Raw genomic sequence first — 15,711 nt, 5'->3', positions numbered from 1 at the left:
TATGGGAGACTTCTTGAAATTAACACCTTTCTATGTAAATTATGGGAAGCAGAATTTGTTACCGCAAAATACGTCTCCTTGGCATAAGGATTATTTTGAGCTGGATATTTTTTTTTCCCACTGTACAGCAAGGGATATTTTTAAGAAACAGCAGCTTCAGGAGAAGCTCTGAAAACCAACAGAAATTACCCTTTTGTAAGAAATATTTATATTTATAGAAATTTGTAAGGGTGTCTCCCTTTCTGTATCAGGAAGAAAAGGATGACTTGAAGTTTCTAAAAACTCTTATCAATGTAGAAGGCAAGGACTTAAATCTGCATGACAACCTTACCCTTGCTTACTGTGTCCCCACAACTGATACCCCACTCCCAACATCTTTTATCTTTAGCTGAAAAGGGTATTTAAGGGGATAGCTTGACCCATTTTGGGGAGTTCCTCAGCATTCCTGGGGCTCTCCCATGTATACAGGAGAGGTACATGTTATTAAACTTCTATTTGTTTTTCTCCTGCAAATCCTGTCTTTTTTATTACAGGGGCACCTCAGCCAAGAACCTAGAAGGGTAAAGAATCAACACTGTGGGAATAAAGGTCCGAGCTTTTACTCTATGTACTTAATGTACGTACTTCTGAGGCAGGGCCATCAGGTTCAGCATTCAGGAGTCCCATTCTAGAACTTCTTCTTTGGCCTTGGACACTTCTATAAATAGGTGAAAAGACAGATGGTAAACACATCTCACTTGCCATTTAAATCTAAGTTCTCTATTTCACAGGAAATACAAGTTTCTGTTAGAGAGAAAATTCATGAGCCCCAAATGGCATCACTCATGCTAAAGCCTATGATACCAAACCTAGATTTAATACCTGACTTCATTGCAGTTCTGACTTTCACCAGAAATGTAGTCTTAATCAACCAGTCTGGAATTTCCTGATCAGTACCAATGAGGTCATCTGTCACATGGGCCCTCTCTGTCCCCCAAAGAAAGAAGAGGCAACCTGAAGGATAAAACCCTTGCCATTACCTTTCCCCACAAAAGATGTCCTGGCTTTAAAATAATACTCTAGTTGCTAGACAGGATGATACCTGACTCATGAGTTGCGTAATAGAGCCAATTAGATCTTCAAATTTACTCAGTTAAAGGTTGTTTGCTAACAATTCAAACAAGAAAAAAACCTATTTTTCTTAATATATAACATCATCAACCTTTGAGGTGTCACTTTTCCTACAGAGAAAGTTGTTCTGCACCGTATCTAAAAAGTAAGTCATCTGGACCCTCATTATAATGAAGTTTGCTGCAGGTCTCAATGCCTTTTTTTTTGTCTTTTTTTAAAATTTTTTATTTATTTTGCTTTTTAGGGCCGCACCCGTGGCACATAGAAGTTCCCAGGCTAGGGGCCGAATTGGAGCTACAGGTGCCAGCCTATACCACAGCCACAGCAATGTGGGATCTGAGCCACGTCTTCGACCTACACCACAGCTTACGGCAACACCGGATCCTTAACCCACTGAGCGAAGCCAGAGATTGAACCCACATCCTCATGGATACTGGTTAGATTCAGATTCGTTTCCACTGAGCCACAACGGGAACTCTCTCAATGCCTCTTTTTGGCAATGGTGAGCAAAGTAAGCTTTTTGAAAAAAAGAAGCCAAGGTGTATGACTGAATGTTCTTAAATTTTAAATCAACTGCAATTATAAAAATGCCTTCAGGTGAAATTTAATTTTGTTTCCTATAATTAGAGAAACTCTCCTTTCTCTGGATCATTAACAATTAATGTCTATCAAAATTAGAATTTTGATGCCCAGGGTGAGAATGCAGCTTCATGGCACAGTCAAGTCTAAATACTAGCTGACTTTTCATTGAATAAGTGGAAGATGAGAAAGAAAAAGTGGGAGAGAGAGAGAATATAAATGAATAACCATCTTGTTTTTAATACTAAGATTATTTTTTTAAGCCTCCAAAATTTCATAATTTGAAAGTGAGCAGTTCCCTGCAGGGCCTTCACAGGTCCAACAGCCACTCCGTGTCTCTCACTTCTTGTTTGTAAAAAAAAAGAAAAAAAAAGCTTTAGTCTCCTAGGCTTCTCCTGAGTTCCAAAGAGTAGACTCAAGCAGTTACTAATTAGGGAAGTGAGGGAATAAAGAAACAAAGGAAAAGCAGTCAAGCAAGAGAAATAATGAGAGTTTAAATAATGGTCCAGCAATAAAACAGAGTCCTACTCCTCCAGGGATACAGAACAAGCTGATGCATGTCTTTGAGTCACTCTGCAGAAACTAAGACCCCCACCCAGGTGGAGGAGGTGACTCCATGCTGACAACATGTAGGAAGACTTCAGACTAGTCGGAACCAGAAGGTTGATGGTCAAGATTCCCCAAACAGGAGTTTTTGCTGTGCCTCGCAGTGGGTTAATGATCTGGCTTGTCTCTGTGGCATTGCTAGTTCGATTCCTGGTCCGGCACAGTAGGGTTAGGATTCAGCATTGCTGCAGCTGTGGTGTAGGTCTCAGATGTAGCTCTGATTCAATCTCTTGCTCAGGAAATTCCGAATATGGCAGGTGCAGGCAAAAAAGAAGCAAAAAAAAGAAGAGGGGAAAAAAAAAGATTCCCAAGGCTCTGCCCTGTTACCTCACCACCGACCAATCAGAAGAAAGTTCACAAGCTGCAACCCTAACCCCAAATGTTGCCTTTAAAAACCCTTCCCTGAAAGCCATGAGAGAGTTCAGGTCGTTTGAGTATAAGATGCTCATTCTCCTTGCTTGGTGTCCTGCAGTAAATGTTATACTTTCCTTCACCACAACCCAGTGTCAGTAGGTTGGCTTTGCTGTGCATGGGCAAGTGGACCCAAGTTCAGTTTGGTAACCAACGGAATATTTATTATGGAAATAATTTTTGTTTTCAAGAGTTTTTCTTTTGCAGGCCAAGAAAAGCCCTTATTGCCCTGCAAAATGAGAAACTGGAGCCTAATTACAGATATGATCAAAAGAAAGACCTCAGACTAGCAATACGGTGACACGATGATAATTGTGAAGTGCTGTCAATTTATTCAGAAGCTACAGGCATACTTCATATTACTGTGTTTTGCTTTACTGCGCTTCACAGATATTGCATTTTTTACAAATTGAAGGTTTGCGACAACCCCACATTGAGTAAGTCTATTGACGCCATTTTTCCGTCAGCATTTGCTCACTTCGTGTCTCTGTGTCTCATTTTGGTAATTCTCATTATATTTGAAAGTTTTTCATTATTATTATATTTTTCATGGTGGTCTGTGATTAGAGGGAGATCTTTGATGTTACTACTGTCATTGTTTTGGGGTACCATGAACCATACCCAAATAAGAGGATGAACCTAATCGATAAATGCTGTGTATATTCTTTTTTTTCTTTAGGGCTGCACCTGCTAGGAGTCGAGTCAGAATCAGAGCTACAGCTGCCAGCTTACACCACACCCAGACCAACTCAGGATCCAAAACAGCTTGTGGCAACGCCAGATCTTTTAACCAATGAGCAAGACCAGGGATTGAACCTTCATCTTCATGGATACTAGCGGGGTTCTTAATCCCCTGAACTTCAACGGGAACTCTGCTGTGTATGTTCTGACTGCTCTACTGACCAGCTGTTCCTCAGCTCGCTCACTCTCTCATCTTGGGCCTCCTTACTCCCTGAGATACAACCATACTGAAATTAGGACAATTTATAACCTTACAGTGGCCTCTACACATTCAAGTGAAAGAAGAGTCACACATCTCTCACTTTAAACCAAGAGCTAGAAATGATTAAGCTTGGAGAAGAAGGCATATTGAAAGCTGAGACAGGCCAAAAGGTAGACCTCTTGTACCAAACCATTAGCCAAGCTGTGAGTGCAAAGGAAAAGGTTTTGAAGGAAATTAAAAGAGCCACTCTAGTGAACACACAGACGGTAGGCAAGTGAAACAGCCTCATTGCTGATGTGGAGAAAGTGTTAGTGATCTGGATAGAAGATCAAACCAGCCACAACATTCCCTTAATCCAGAGCCTAACCCAGAGCAAGGCTCTAACTCTTCAGTTCTATGAAGGCTGAGAAAGGTGAGGACGCTGCAGAAGAAAATTTTGAAGCTCGCAGAGTTTCGTTCATGAAGTTTAAAGAAAGAAGCCATCTCCATAGCATAAAAGTGCAAGGTCATGCAGCAAGGGCTGATGTAGAATCTGCAGCAAGTCATGCAGGAGATCTAGCTCAGATCATTAGTGATCAGATTCTCAATGCAGATGAAACAAACTTAAATTGGAAGAAGATGCCACCTAAGACTTTGATAGCTAGAGAGGAGAGGTCAATGCCTGGCTTCAAAGCTTCAAAAGACAGGTTGATTCTTTTGTTTGGGGACCCAGCAATCCCACTCCTGGGCTTATATCCAGAGAAGTCATAATTCAAAAAGATACATGCACCCCTATATTCATTGCAGCACTATTTACAATAACTAAGACATGGAAGCAACCTAAATGTCCATCGACAAATGAATGACTAAAGATGGGGTACATATATACAATGGAATACTACCCAAAATGAAATAATGCCATTTCCAGCAACATGTATGGACCAAGAAATTATATTGACTGAAGTAAGTCAGACAGAAAAAGACAAATATCATATGAGATCACTAACATGGAGCTAATGCAACTGGTGACTTTAAATTGAAGCCAGTGCTCATTTACCATTTGGAAAATCCTAGAGCCCTTAACAATGATGCTAAGTCTACTCTACCTTTGCTCTCTAAAGGGAACAAAAAAGCCTGGATGATAGCACATCTGTTTACAGCATGGTTTACTGAATATTTTAAACCTACAACAGTGTAGTTGTTCTGACCTACTGCTCAGAAATAAAGATTCCTTTCAAAATATGACTGTCCGTTGACAATGCACCTGGTCACCCAAGAGCTGTGACGGAGATGTACAATGAGATTCATGTTGTTTTGATGCCTGCCAACACAACATCCATTCTGGAGCTCATGGTTCAAGGAATCATTTCGATTTTCAAGTCTTATTTTTTAAAAAATATACCTGATGGACCAGGGACTAAGGATCCAACATCATCACTTCTGTGCCTCAGGTCACTGTGGTGGTATGGGTTTGATCCCTTGTCCTAGAACTTCTGCATGCCATGGGTGTAGCCAAAAGACAAAGAGACAAAAAACAACCCCCCCCCAAAAAAAGAAATACATTTCATAAGGCTATGGCTGCCATAGTGATTTCTCTGATGGATTTGGACAAAGGAAATAAAAAACCTTCTGGAAAGGACTCACTATTCTAGATGCCAATAATAACATTTGTGATTCATGGGAAGAGGTCAAAATATCAACATTCACAGGAGTTTGGAAGAAGCTGATTCCAACTCTCATGGATGACTCTGTGGGATTCACGACTTCAGTGGAGGAAACCACTACAGATGTGGTGGAAACAGCCAGAAAACTAAAATCGGGAGTGGAGCCTTTGGATTTGACTGAATTGCTGCAACCTCATGATAAAACTTCAATGGAGGAGGACCTGCTTCTTAGAAATAAGCAAAGAAAGTGGTTCCTTGAGACAGAATCTACTCCTGGTGAAGATGCTGTGAAGATTGTTGAAATGACAGCAAGGGATTTAGAATATGACATCAACTTCGTTGATAAAGCAGCAGCAGGGTTTGAGAGGACTGACTCCAATTTTGAAACAAGTTGTACTGTGGGTAAAATGCTATGAAATAGCAATTCATGCTATACAGAAACTGTTCATGAAAGGAAAAGTCAATCAGAGTGGTAAACTTCATTGTCTTATTTTAAGAAATTGCCTCAGCCTCCCCAGCCTTCAACAACCACTACCCTAATCAGTCAGCAGCCATCAACATCAAGGCAAGACCCTCCACCAGCAAAACAATTACAACTCACTGAAGACTCAGGTGGTGATTAGCATTTTTTTAGCAATAAAATATTTTTCAATTAAGATATGTGCATTACTCTTTAGACGTTCTGCTATTGCACACTTAATAGACTATGATGTATAGTGTAAATATAAATTTTATATGCACTGGGGATGCAAAAAAAATTGTGTGATTCACTTTATTGTGTTATTTTCTTTACTGCATTGGTACAAAACCAAATTTGCAATATCGCCAAGGTGTGCCTGGAGAAAATGAATAGAATAATTGGATTACTCTGCATGGTTTCAAAAAGTGAATACTGATCCAATGGAGAGAAATTTTCCATTCTTTTATTTTATTTTTTGTCTATTTAGGGCTGCACATGCAGCATATGGAGGTTGCCAGACGAGGGGTTGAATCGTAGCTGCAGCTGCCCACCTATACCACAGCCACAACAACGCCAGATCTGAGCCACATCTGAGAACTACACCACAGCTTAGGGCAACACCAGATCCTTAACCCACTGAATGAGGCCAGGGATCGAATCTGTGTCCTCATGGATACTAGTCAGATTTGTTTCTGCTGAGTCACGACAGGAACTCCTGAAAATTTTCCATTCTACATTTCACAGGACACAGCCAAAAATTTCATTTTACTTCTATCATATAGGTAGAAAATTATGAAAAGTTTGAAACATATTTTGGTATCAAAGTAATATTTAGGAAGTATTGATTTAAATAGAATAAACAGCTAGTTAATGAGCTTGAAAATTCAATCATTTGTGTGCACGATGGGGCTACAAAATATCTAACAGGTGTTTCTCACTGTTTAGACTTTCAGTATCAAGTAGCTTAGATATAAACAGAGTTGCAATCTACAGATTCAATGCAATCCCTATCAAATTACTCAGGACATTTTTCACAGAACTGGAACAAACAATCCAAACATTTATATGGAACCACAAAAGACCCAGAATCGCCAAAGCAATCCTGAGAAACAAAAACCAAGCAGGAGGCATCACTCTCCCAGACTTCAAGAAATACTACAAAGCCACAGTCATCAAAACAGTGTGGTACTGGTATCAAAACAGACAGACAGACCAATGGAACAGAATAGAGAATCCGGAAATAAACCCTGACACCTATGGTCAATTCATCTTTGACAAGGGAGGCAAGAACATAAAATGGGAAAAAGAAAGTCTCTTCAGCAAGCATTGCTAGGAAACCCGCACAGCTGCATGCAAAGCAATGAAACTAGAACACACCCTCACACCATGCACACAAATAAACTCCAAATGGCTGAAAGACTTAAATATACGACAGGACACCATCAAACTCCTAGAAGAAAACATAGGCAAAACACTCTCTGACATCAACATCATGAATATTTTCTCAGGTCAGTCTCCCAAAGCAATAGCAATTAGAGCACAAATAAACCCATGGGACCTCATCAAACTGAAAAGCTTTTGCACAGCAAAGGAAACCAAAAAGAAACCAAAAAGACAACTTACAGAATGGGAGAAAATAGTTTCAAATGATGCAACCGACAAGGGCTTAATCTCTAGAATATATAAACAACTTATACAACCCAACAGCAAAAAAACCAATCAATCAATGGAAAAATGGGCAAAAGACCTGAATAGACATTTCTCCAAAGAAGATATACAGATGGCCAGCAAACACATGAAAAAATGCTCAACATCGCTGATTATAAGAGAAATGCAAATCAAAACTACCATGAGATACCACCTCACACCAGTCAGAATGGCCATCATTAATAAATCCACAAATAACAAGTGCTGGAGGGGGTGTGGAGAAAAGGGAACCCTCCTGCACTGCTGGTGGGAATGTCAACTGGTACAGCCACTATGGAGAACAGTTTGGAGATACCTTAGAAATCTATACATAGACCTTCCATATGACCCCGCTATCCCACTCTTGGGCATCTATCCGGACAAAACTCTACTTAAAAGAGACACGTGCACCCGCATGTTCATTGCAGCACTCTTCACAATAGCCAGGACATGGAAACAACCCAAATGTCCATCGACAGATGATTGGATTCGGAACAGGTGGTATATATACACAATGGAATACTACTCAGCCATAAAAAAGAATGACATCATGCCATTTGCAGCAACATGGATGGAACTAGAGAATCTCATACTGAGTGAAATGAGCCAGAAAGACAAAGACAAATACCATATGATATCACTTATAACTGGAATCTAATATCCAGCACAAATGAACATCTCCTCAGAAAAGAAAATCATGGACTTGGAGAAGAGACCTGTGGCTGCCTGATGGGAGGGGAGGGAGTGGGAGGGATCGGGCGCTTGGGCTTATCAGACACAACTTAGAATAGATGTACAAGGAGATCCTGCTGAATAGCATTGAGAACTTTGTCTAGATACTCATGTTGCAACAGAACAAAGGGTGGGGGAAAAAAATGTACTTATGTATACATGTAAGGATCACCTGACCCCCTTGCTGTACAGTGGGAAAATAAAAAAATTATAAAAATAAGTAAATAAATAAATAAATAAGTAGGTAAATAAAATAAAATAAAATAAACAGAGTTGCTTATAAATTTAACCCTACATTATTTAAAAATAATATTCCTAAAATGTTAATCTTTACATTTTCAGTATTTTCTGTCTTTAACTAAATTTATAAGCCTTAGTCTAACAGAATGTTTTCTTAGTTAATAAGAGTTGGACAAAAGACAAAAAAAAAAAAGAAAGGGAGTTCCCGTCGTGGCGCAGTGGTTAACGAATCCGACTAGGAACCATGAGGTTGCAGGTTCGGTCCCTGCCCTTGCTCAGTGGGTTAACAATCCGGCGTTGCCGTGAGCTGTGGTGTAGGGTGCAGATGCGGCTCGGATCCCGCGTTGCTGTGGCTCTGGCGTAGGCCGTCCGCTGCAGCTCCGATTCAACCCCTAGCCTGGGAACCTCCATATGCTGTGGGAGCGGCCCAAGAAATAGCAACAACAACAACAAAAGACAAAAGACAAAAAAAAAATAAGAGTTGGTATTTCTTCAAGATTGTTCTTCACATTCTCTTCTTTCTTTCTCTTACCTCCCTTGCTAACCACATTTTGTCCACTGGCTTCAACAAGGGGCAATGCCAACATCTCTATCTCAAAACCTCTCCTTGACCTGGAGACCCATAGATCAAACTGCCTTTAGGACATGCAGTCTGGATGTCTAACAGATGCCTCAACTCAACATGGTCCAAACAGACTCCTCCGCTTCCAGCTCCTCTTCCTTCTCTTCACTCCCCAACTTCCTTCAGTGTCTCCTATCTTGGTGAATAGTTCTACCCTCCACCTGGTCATTCAAGACTAAAACCTGCAACGTATCTTTGACTTTTCCCTCTTAACTCTCTTTTGTTTTGTAGGAAAGTCTGTTGGAATTTTCTGCCTGCCTTTGCTACCTGGTGAGTTTTTTGATGGCAATGCGTATCCTTTGAACTTCTTGTATCCTCAGCACCTACCACAATGAAGAGCACTTACTAGGTGTATTCATGAATATTTGCTGAGTACATAAAGGAACAAACAAGCTGACCAGTCCACTCATTAAAATATCCACACATCCCTCACCCCAGGCCTAGGTGGCTTGACACAATTATTTCCAAGGACAAGCTGAGGCTTCCATCTGTTCCTTAAAAGCAATTAAATGACTCCATATTGACTTCTGAATAGTAAACATCTTTATACCTGAGATAAACAGCATGTGAATGAGTGTCTGATATGGTAGCACTAACTACATGTGGCTCAATTAAAGTCAAAATTGAATACAATTTAAAATTTAGTTCTTCACTTCACAGCACACATCTTAACAGTTCAGTAGCTGTATGTGGCTATTGGCTACTGTACTAAACAGAACAGATTAAGGAGTATTTCTGTCATCACGCAACAGTTTTATATTCAAAGGATGCAGTGGGAGTTACTGCACAAGACACTAAATTTGACAACAAAACATTGCGATGCATTTAGGTTTTGCTTTAAATCCATTGGTTTGAACATTAAAAATATAAAGAAAAGCAAAGTTTTCCCAATTCTTCCATGAATTTACATTTCATGCTTCTATATATGTCAAAACAGATGGCAAATATTTGACTTCAAATCAGAATGTACAAATAACAAATACACACATCCATTGTTCACGAAAAGCATTAAGGAGTCTTTCATACCTAACCAGTCACATCCATTGCTGGTCTCTGGATCAGAACAGATACAAATGGAACCTTCCTTTTCCAAATTGCATCAGTTAATTTTCAGAAAGAAAGAAAATGATCAAAGAACCCTTTCCTACGTGTATTTACATGAAAAGGACACTTTCTAATTTTACGAAGAAAAGTTCCTCCGTCTCATTATGTAAAATTTCAAAATGTTACTCTGAAATTGGGCCCTTAATGTTTTTCGCCCTCTCTCCATTTTAAATCTTTTCCCGAGGTTTGATATTCATTGGTAAAGTACTCAACACTGCTGAATTACTTTAATGGAAGGTTGTTCTTGGCTCCAAAAAGCATCGACTTCTACTTGCTATATAAATGAAACTGTAAATATGAAAAAGACATCCAATGAATACTGTCCTTTCATACGTCAATGCAGTACAAACTAAGGTGTGTTTTGAATAGTCGTGGCAGAGAGTCAGGAAACTGATGACAGTACAAATATAATCCTAAATGTCTCTGTTTGTTTAACTTACAGCTCAGATGATCTAATCTGAAGCGATGGAAGAAAGGAAAATCAGATTTCCCTTCTTGGTTGCAGGTTATGACCAAAGTTTAAGGAGCTAATTTTTAAGATTATCCTAACCAAAGCTAGTCTGTAGGCCCACAGAGGAAACCCTGTACCTCTCCTTGTCTGAAATGTGAAATCTTGAGTCAAGTTGGGGGCATCCTTTTTTCTTTCAAGCCCAACTACATCTCGGTCGTCCCTGACAACTGCACCGGTACTAGCATCTCCAGAGCCTAACTCTCCCCAAGAGTCAATATGCTCTCTAGTGGGATCATGCCTGCGATGGCCTCCTGCTTTCCCGGTCACCACCATTGTGCCCGGTATGTCAGAGCTGCCATGGAAGATGGAGAGAACGTGTGGTCACCCACACTTGGTTCAAACCTCAGCTCAGATACTTCCTAGCTGTGAGACCTAGAGCAAGTCTCTTAACTTCCCTGAACCCCAGTCTCCTGCTGTTAAAGTGAGACTCATACTACGTACCTTGTCAGGGGCTTGTAAAGATAAAACAATATTTGGAAAAAGTGCTTTGGTAATCTCTACAGTCCAACATGATCCTGACAATGCCCTCATTAGCCTTTCTCCCTTGCATGGCTCCATATGCCTCTAAGTTTCTTCTCCAGTGAAATATATGATTGGGGATGTAGAATAGTGTACTTTGCTTTAAAAAGGTTCTTTAATGACTTGAATTCTCTCTCCCAGAAAATGTGTTCCTCGGGGATGAGTTCTGCATGAGCTATCATTTGTTCCTCAGAGCCAGGAGGCAGACTCTCCAGTGTTCACACAAGAGTTGCTATTGCTGGAGATCCCATCCTGGTGCAATGGGTTAAGAACCCAACATTGCTGCAGCTGTGGTGTAGGTTGCAGCTGTGGCTCGGATTCAGTCCCTGGCCCGGGAACTTCCATGTGCTATGGGTGTGGCCAAAGAAGAAAAAGAAAAAGAGTTGCTATTGCTATACATCACCTAGACCAATACTCTCCTTCAGGAGAGGAAGAGGGGTGTTTGTGGTGACAGGAAACTGCATGAGGTGCACTCTTACGAATAACCCCGAATGAATGTACAAACTGATCCCTCCTAATACAAAATAACTACTGTACTTTTAAAACATTTCTCCCCTTTCAATATAACACCTTGCAATGAATAAATCATTGGAGAATATCATCCTAACAGCCTTACATTATCTGAAGATGGAACTAGTTTATTTCAGGAACCTCATCCAAAGGCACATAGGCAAAGGAGATGACTTTGATCAGTTCAGAAAAATCAGTAACTTGAAGTGAGCGTTCCATCATCACTTTCACTTATCATGTGGCCACTGCTAACTAACCGTACACCCTACCCACCACCAATCTCACATCTGGCAGGGGAGGTACCATCACTTACTGAGTTCCTACTGTGTGGTAGGTACTGTACATATATTATCCTTTTGGATCCTAAAATAACTCAATGATGTGTCCTGTCATTATCCCCACTTTACAGATGAGGAAGATGAAGCTCCATAAGGTGAATAATGTGTAAGGTCTATAAAAAAATTAATAAGCAGAAACTTGAGTTACATTGTGTTGGGAGAGCAGAAGGGGGCGCTGTCCCACCCTGTGGGGATAGCAGGGTGCGACAAGAAGAAGAAAGGCTGCTGTTCTTTCCTGGCAAGGACCAGCCAATGATAAGCGCTGGCCTCTTTGTTCCCCAGCGCCCTCCAGCTTCCTTTCCCTATAAATGTGTGCTCCTTCCCTGGCCCTGCAGTAACACCAGGCAGGCTTGGCCTTCAGCCTGTTCCTTTAAAACGGCTGTTTTCTGCAGGCTGGTTAAAGGAAAAGGCCTTCAGCCTGGCTCCTCCAAGACCAAGCTGTTTCCTTAGGATTGGCTGGATTGGCTTGTAAACTGTTTGAATTGAGCCATTTGTGCTGTAAGCTTTTTAAGCTGATGGAAAATTGTTCTTGAGAGGAAAGCACTCTGGGTCCCAGTTATCTAAGCATTTTGAAGGCACCCTGCTGCTGCCTACAGAGACTCCAGCCCATCTGGAGGAAATACCCTTGCTCCTTCCTTAGGCACATTTCTAGCTGAATGGACTGACCTGACCAAAAGCAATTTAGAATATCAATGGCCAGGATGGAGAACTTGGCAATACCCAGACTTAGTTTCCTTAAAAACAAGTTGGACTGTAATAGCTCAAAAATCTTCAGAACTGACTGGAAGGCTGATTTTGATTGGTATTTTGAGGCTGCCCAATGTTGTCAGGAGTCTGAAAATTTCCTCCCCAGCAAAATAAAATTTTAAAATTAACTGAAACGAACAAAGGATTAAAGAAAAACCTCTGGATGTTCTACTCAACAATAAAGCCCCTGACACAATTTTGTGGGATAAACTGGACTGTATAGGCTTCAAAGCCTTAGAGTTGAGTGAACCCACTTACCCTTGGGCATCCTAATGACCAGATTCCCTTTTTTCCTATTGTATATGAAAAGGAAGAGAACTCGCCCCCAAACAGATGACCACCTATCAATACCATCTGTAATAGCATCTATCAGGGTATTATAGCCAGCAAGTGGACCCTGTGTCATGGGGGTATACCCTTGCTTTAGAGCTGTCATGGCCATTTTGCCCTTTTAGTCAAAACTACCGAGGAAATTGTTGTGGGATTCCCTTTAATCATTTTTGTACCTCATGCAAATGTATCCTACATATTACATACTATCCTATGTAACCTAACATGGAATTCAGACTATCCCATGTTAAAGGCCCTGGCAGTTTTCAGGTTCAAGCTCTGGAAAAAAGAATATGCATTTTCTGATCCATTACTCCAAGGTCAAGAAGGACAGAGGAGGGGAATGATTGGGCTGTGTGTGTGTTGGCACGTGTGCAAGGGTTGGGAGAAAGGCAGACAATGAAATAAGATGGCTTAAGAAATACTGAGTTCTTCTCTCAGATTCCCTGCTCTGAGTGTCACATCCCGCACTGCTCCCTGGGCAAAGTGCAAAGCGGATTGGTACCCGTAGACAATGACGTAGGGTCTGTAAACCAAATGTACTTTCTTTCCCAACAGCATCTTCCATTCTTCCTGCTCAAGCCATGGACATGGATTCTTGTGGCTTTCAAAATCATACTGTTTGTGTGGGCTGATATAAATGTGATAAATAATTGATATACCTGCAGCTAATATATCTAGGCAGATATATAACTGATCTTATATAAAATAGTTCAGATGATTTTACATATTAGAATATGAAGATTTAAAGCAAAATGTTGAGTTTCAACTACTTAAAATATGGAATTCCTTTTAAAAATATTTTGGTAGGTAATGACCTTCATCACATAGCTAAGAAAACTCGATCCTTATCTTAGTTATATGTTAAGAGACTTGGCTTCCAACCACCATGCATACACAACTAAAAAGAAATAAAACTCAAATGCTCCAACCCTCATGCATTTCGATGTTTTACAAAGGATGGCATCCAAATGAGAAAATTTCCACCAAAGGCTTACTCCATCTATTTCATAGAAAACATCACTCTCTAAAGGGCCAGTTTGAACTTCTCTAATGTGCTTTTTGGTTACACCAGTTTTCCACAAACACACAAAAAACATCTAATGGCACTCGGTGGTATTTCCTCACCAGAATGGAAAAACAAGAAATGCACGATATTCATAACACTTTGAAAGCACATACAAATCATAAACATGGTAAAACTACTCTGATGTCCCCTGTACCTCAAAGGGCAAGTAATCTATGATGAGAAGTGCCCTGAGATCAAAGAATAAAAAGAAAGCAGATAAATACCAATTAAACAAAAACCCTATTGCTATGAAAAAAAATACCATAGGCCATCAAAAACCACAAAAACTTTTTTTCAAGGTTTTATCATCCTGAAAAGAATATTGCTGTTATTGGCCTCTTCTGAACAGCATAGAAATATTAAGCAAATAAGAAGGCACCTTGAGAATCCGATTAGTGTTTTGTGGTCTGCCCCCTTTTCAAATGTAGAGAAGGCAACATATAGTGTTGGTTGGTGAGTCACTGGAACATGCCTGGAACCCAGCCTGGATGCCAGCTGCTAACACTAAAGACATTCATGGGCAGAGTGAATGTCAAGGCTACACAGTTCTCCATCATATATTTGTGGAAAATTCATTCCAGGAGAAATTCATAAATCAGACTAGAGACTATACTAAGAGCAGCACTGTGTGGTAAGATATAAAGAGAGTTTGCTCTGTTCCCACTAGCTACTAAGCCTTTTAGGCCAAGCCTTCCCTCAGAGCGTCCCATAGGGTGTATGTCCTACTCTCCAAGTATTTGACGAACTGGAACTGACAGCTCAGATGTGTTTTTGTAGTTCATCTGCTACCATGGTTACTTTCAGACAGCATTATTTTCGTATTATCAAATATTTGATAATCAAAAATACTGATCTATTATCAAAAACGTCCTCTAGCATAAAATGGTCTAAAAACTTTTTTTTAAATTAAAGTTCATCACTTTTCAGTCAAAAGGACTCCCCTGACGTAGCACTTCAAAGGAAGGAAATGCACACATTTCTACATCTCAAAGCAGAGCAAGACCAACTTCTTTTTAATACAGCCAGTGGTTCCAGGGGCCTGGCCTGGGTACATATGTTCATGGTAAGGTTTTGCTAAATGGCCCATGTTTTATTTGGCATCCCGATCTTCCTACTTTAAAATCCCCTCTTACTCATTTCTCAAAGGTGACATTCTGCGTGTTTCTTCTGTCACTTTTAGAGGACTACTACTGAGCCAGTTGTGGAAATGGAGCAACAGAAACCAGTCAAGTCCCAATACATGTTAAAAGAAAAATAACTTCTTATGTGTCTTTCCTACTTTGCCTAAGTGTTGGATGTGCAGATATGAGCTATGGCTTTAAATATGGACTTCTTTTCCTTTTTCATTCTACAAGTCAGACCCCATAGCTTCTAGTGGCAAGGTCCACGCATAAGCTAGTCACACACTTGTCTCCTAGAATTCAGACAGTGAGTTAATTGAATAAGATGAGCTACTTTCTGAACTGAGAGCGACATAAGCTGAATGCAACGTGGAGCTTTTGCTTCTCTAGCTGAAGAGCTAAGTCGGTCCCTATGATCACAAGGCAAAGT

General features: G+C 40.3%; 1 protein-coding gene across 1 annotated transcript in view; it reads right to left on the bottom strand.

Annotated features, from left to right (window-relative positions):
- PASD1 (PAS domain containing repressor 1) overlaps positions 1 to 15,711 on the bottom strand; it is a 62,070-nt gene that overhangs the window by 17,510 nt on the left and 28,849 nt on the right. The window contains exon 8 of the mRNA XM_047764273.1: positions 625 to 697. Coding sequence (XP_047620229.1) covers positions 625 to 697 — 73 coding nt within the window. The remainder of the gene's footprint in view (positions 1 to 624; positions 698 to 15,711) is intronic.

Source organism: Phacochoerus africanus, chromosome X (genome assembly GCF_016906955.1).
Source record: "Phacochoerus africanus isolate WHEZ1 chromosome X, ROS_Pafr_v1, whole genome shotgun sequence".
Classification (NCBI taxonomy): Eukaryota; Metazoa; Chordata; class Mammalia; order Artiodactyla; family Suidae; genus Phacochoerus; species Phacochoerus africanus.
This window is presented reverse-complemented; position numbering and strand designations above follow the sequence as displayed.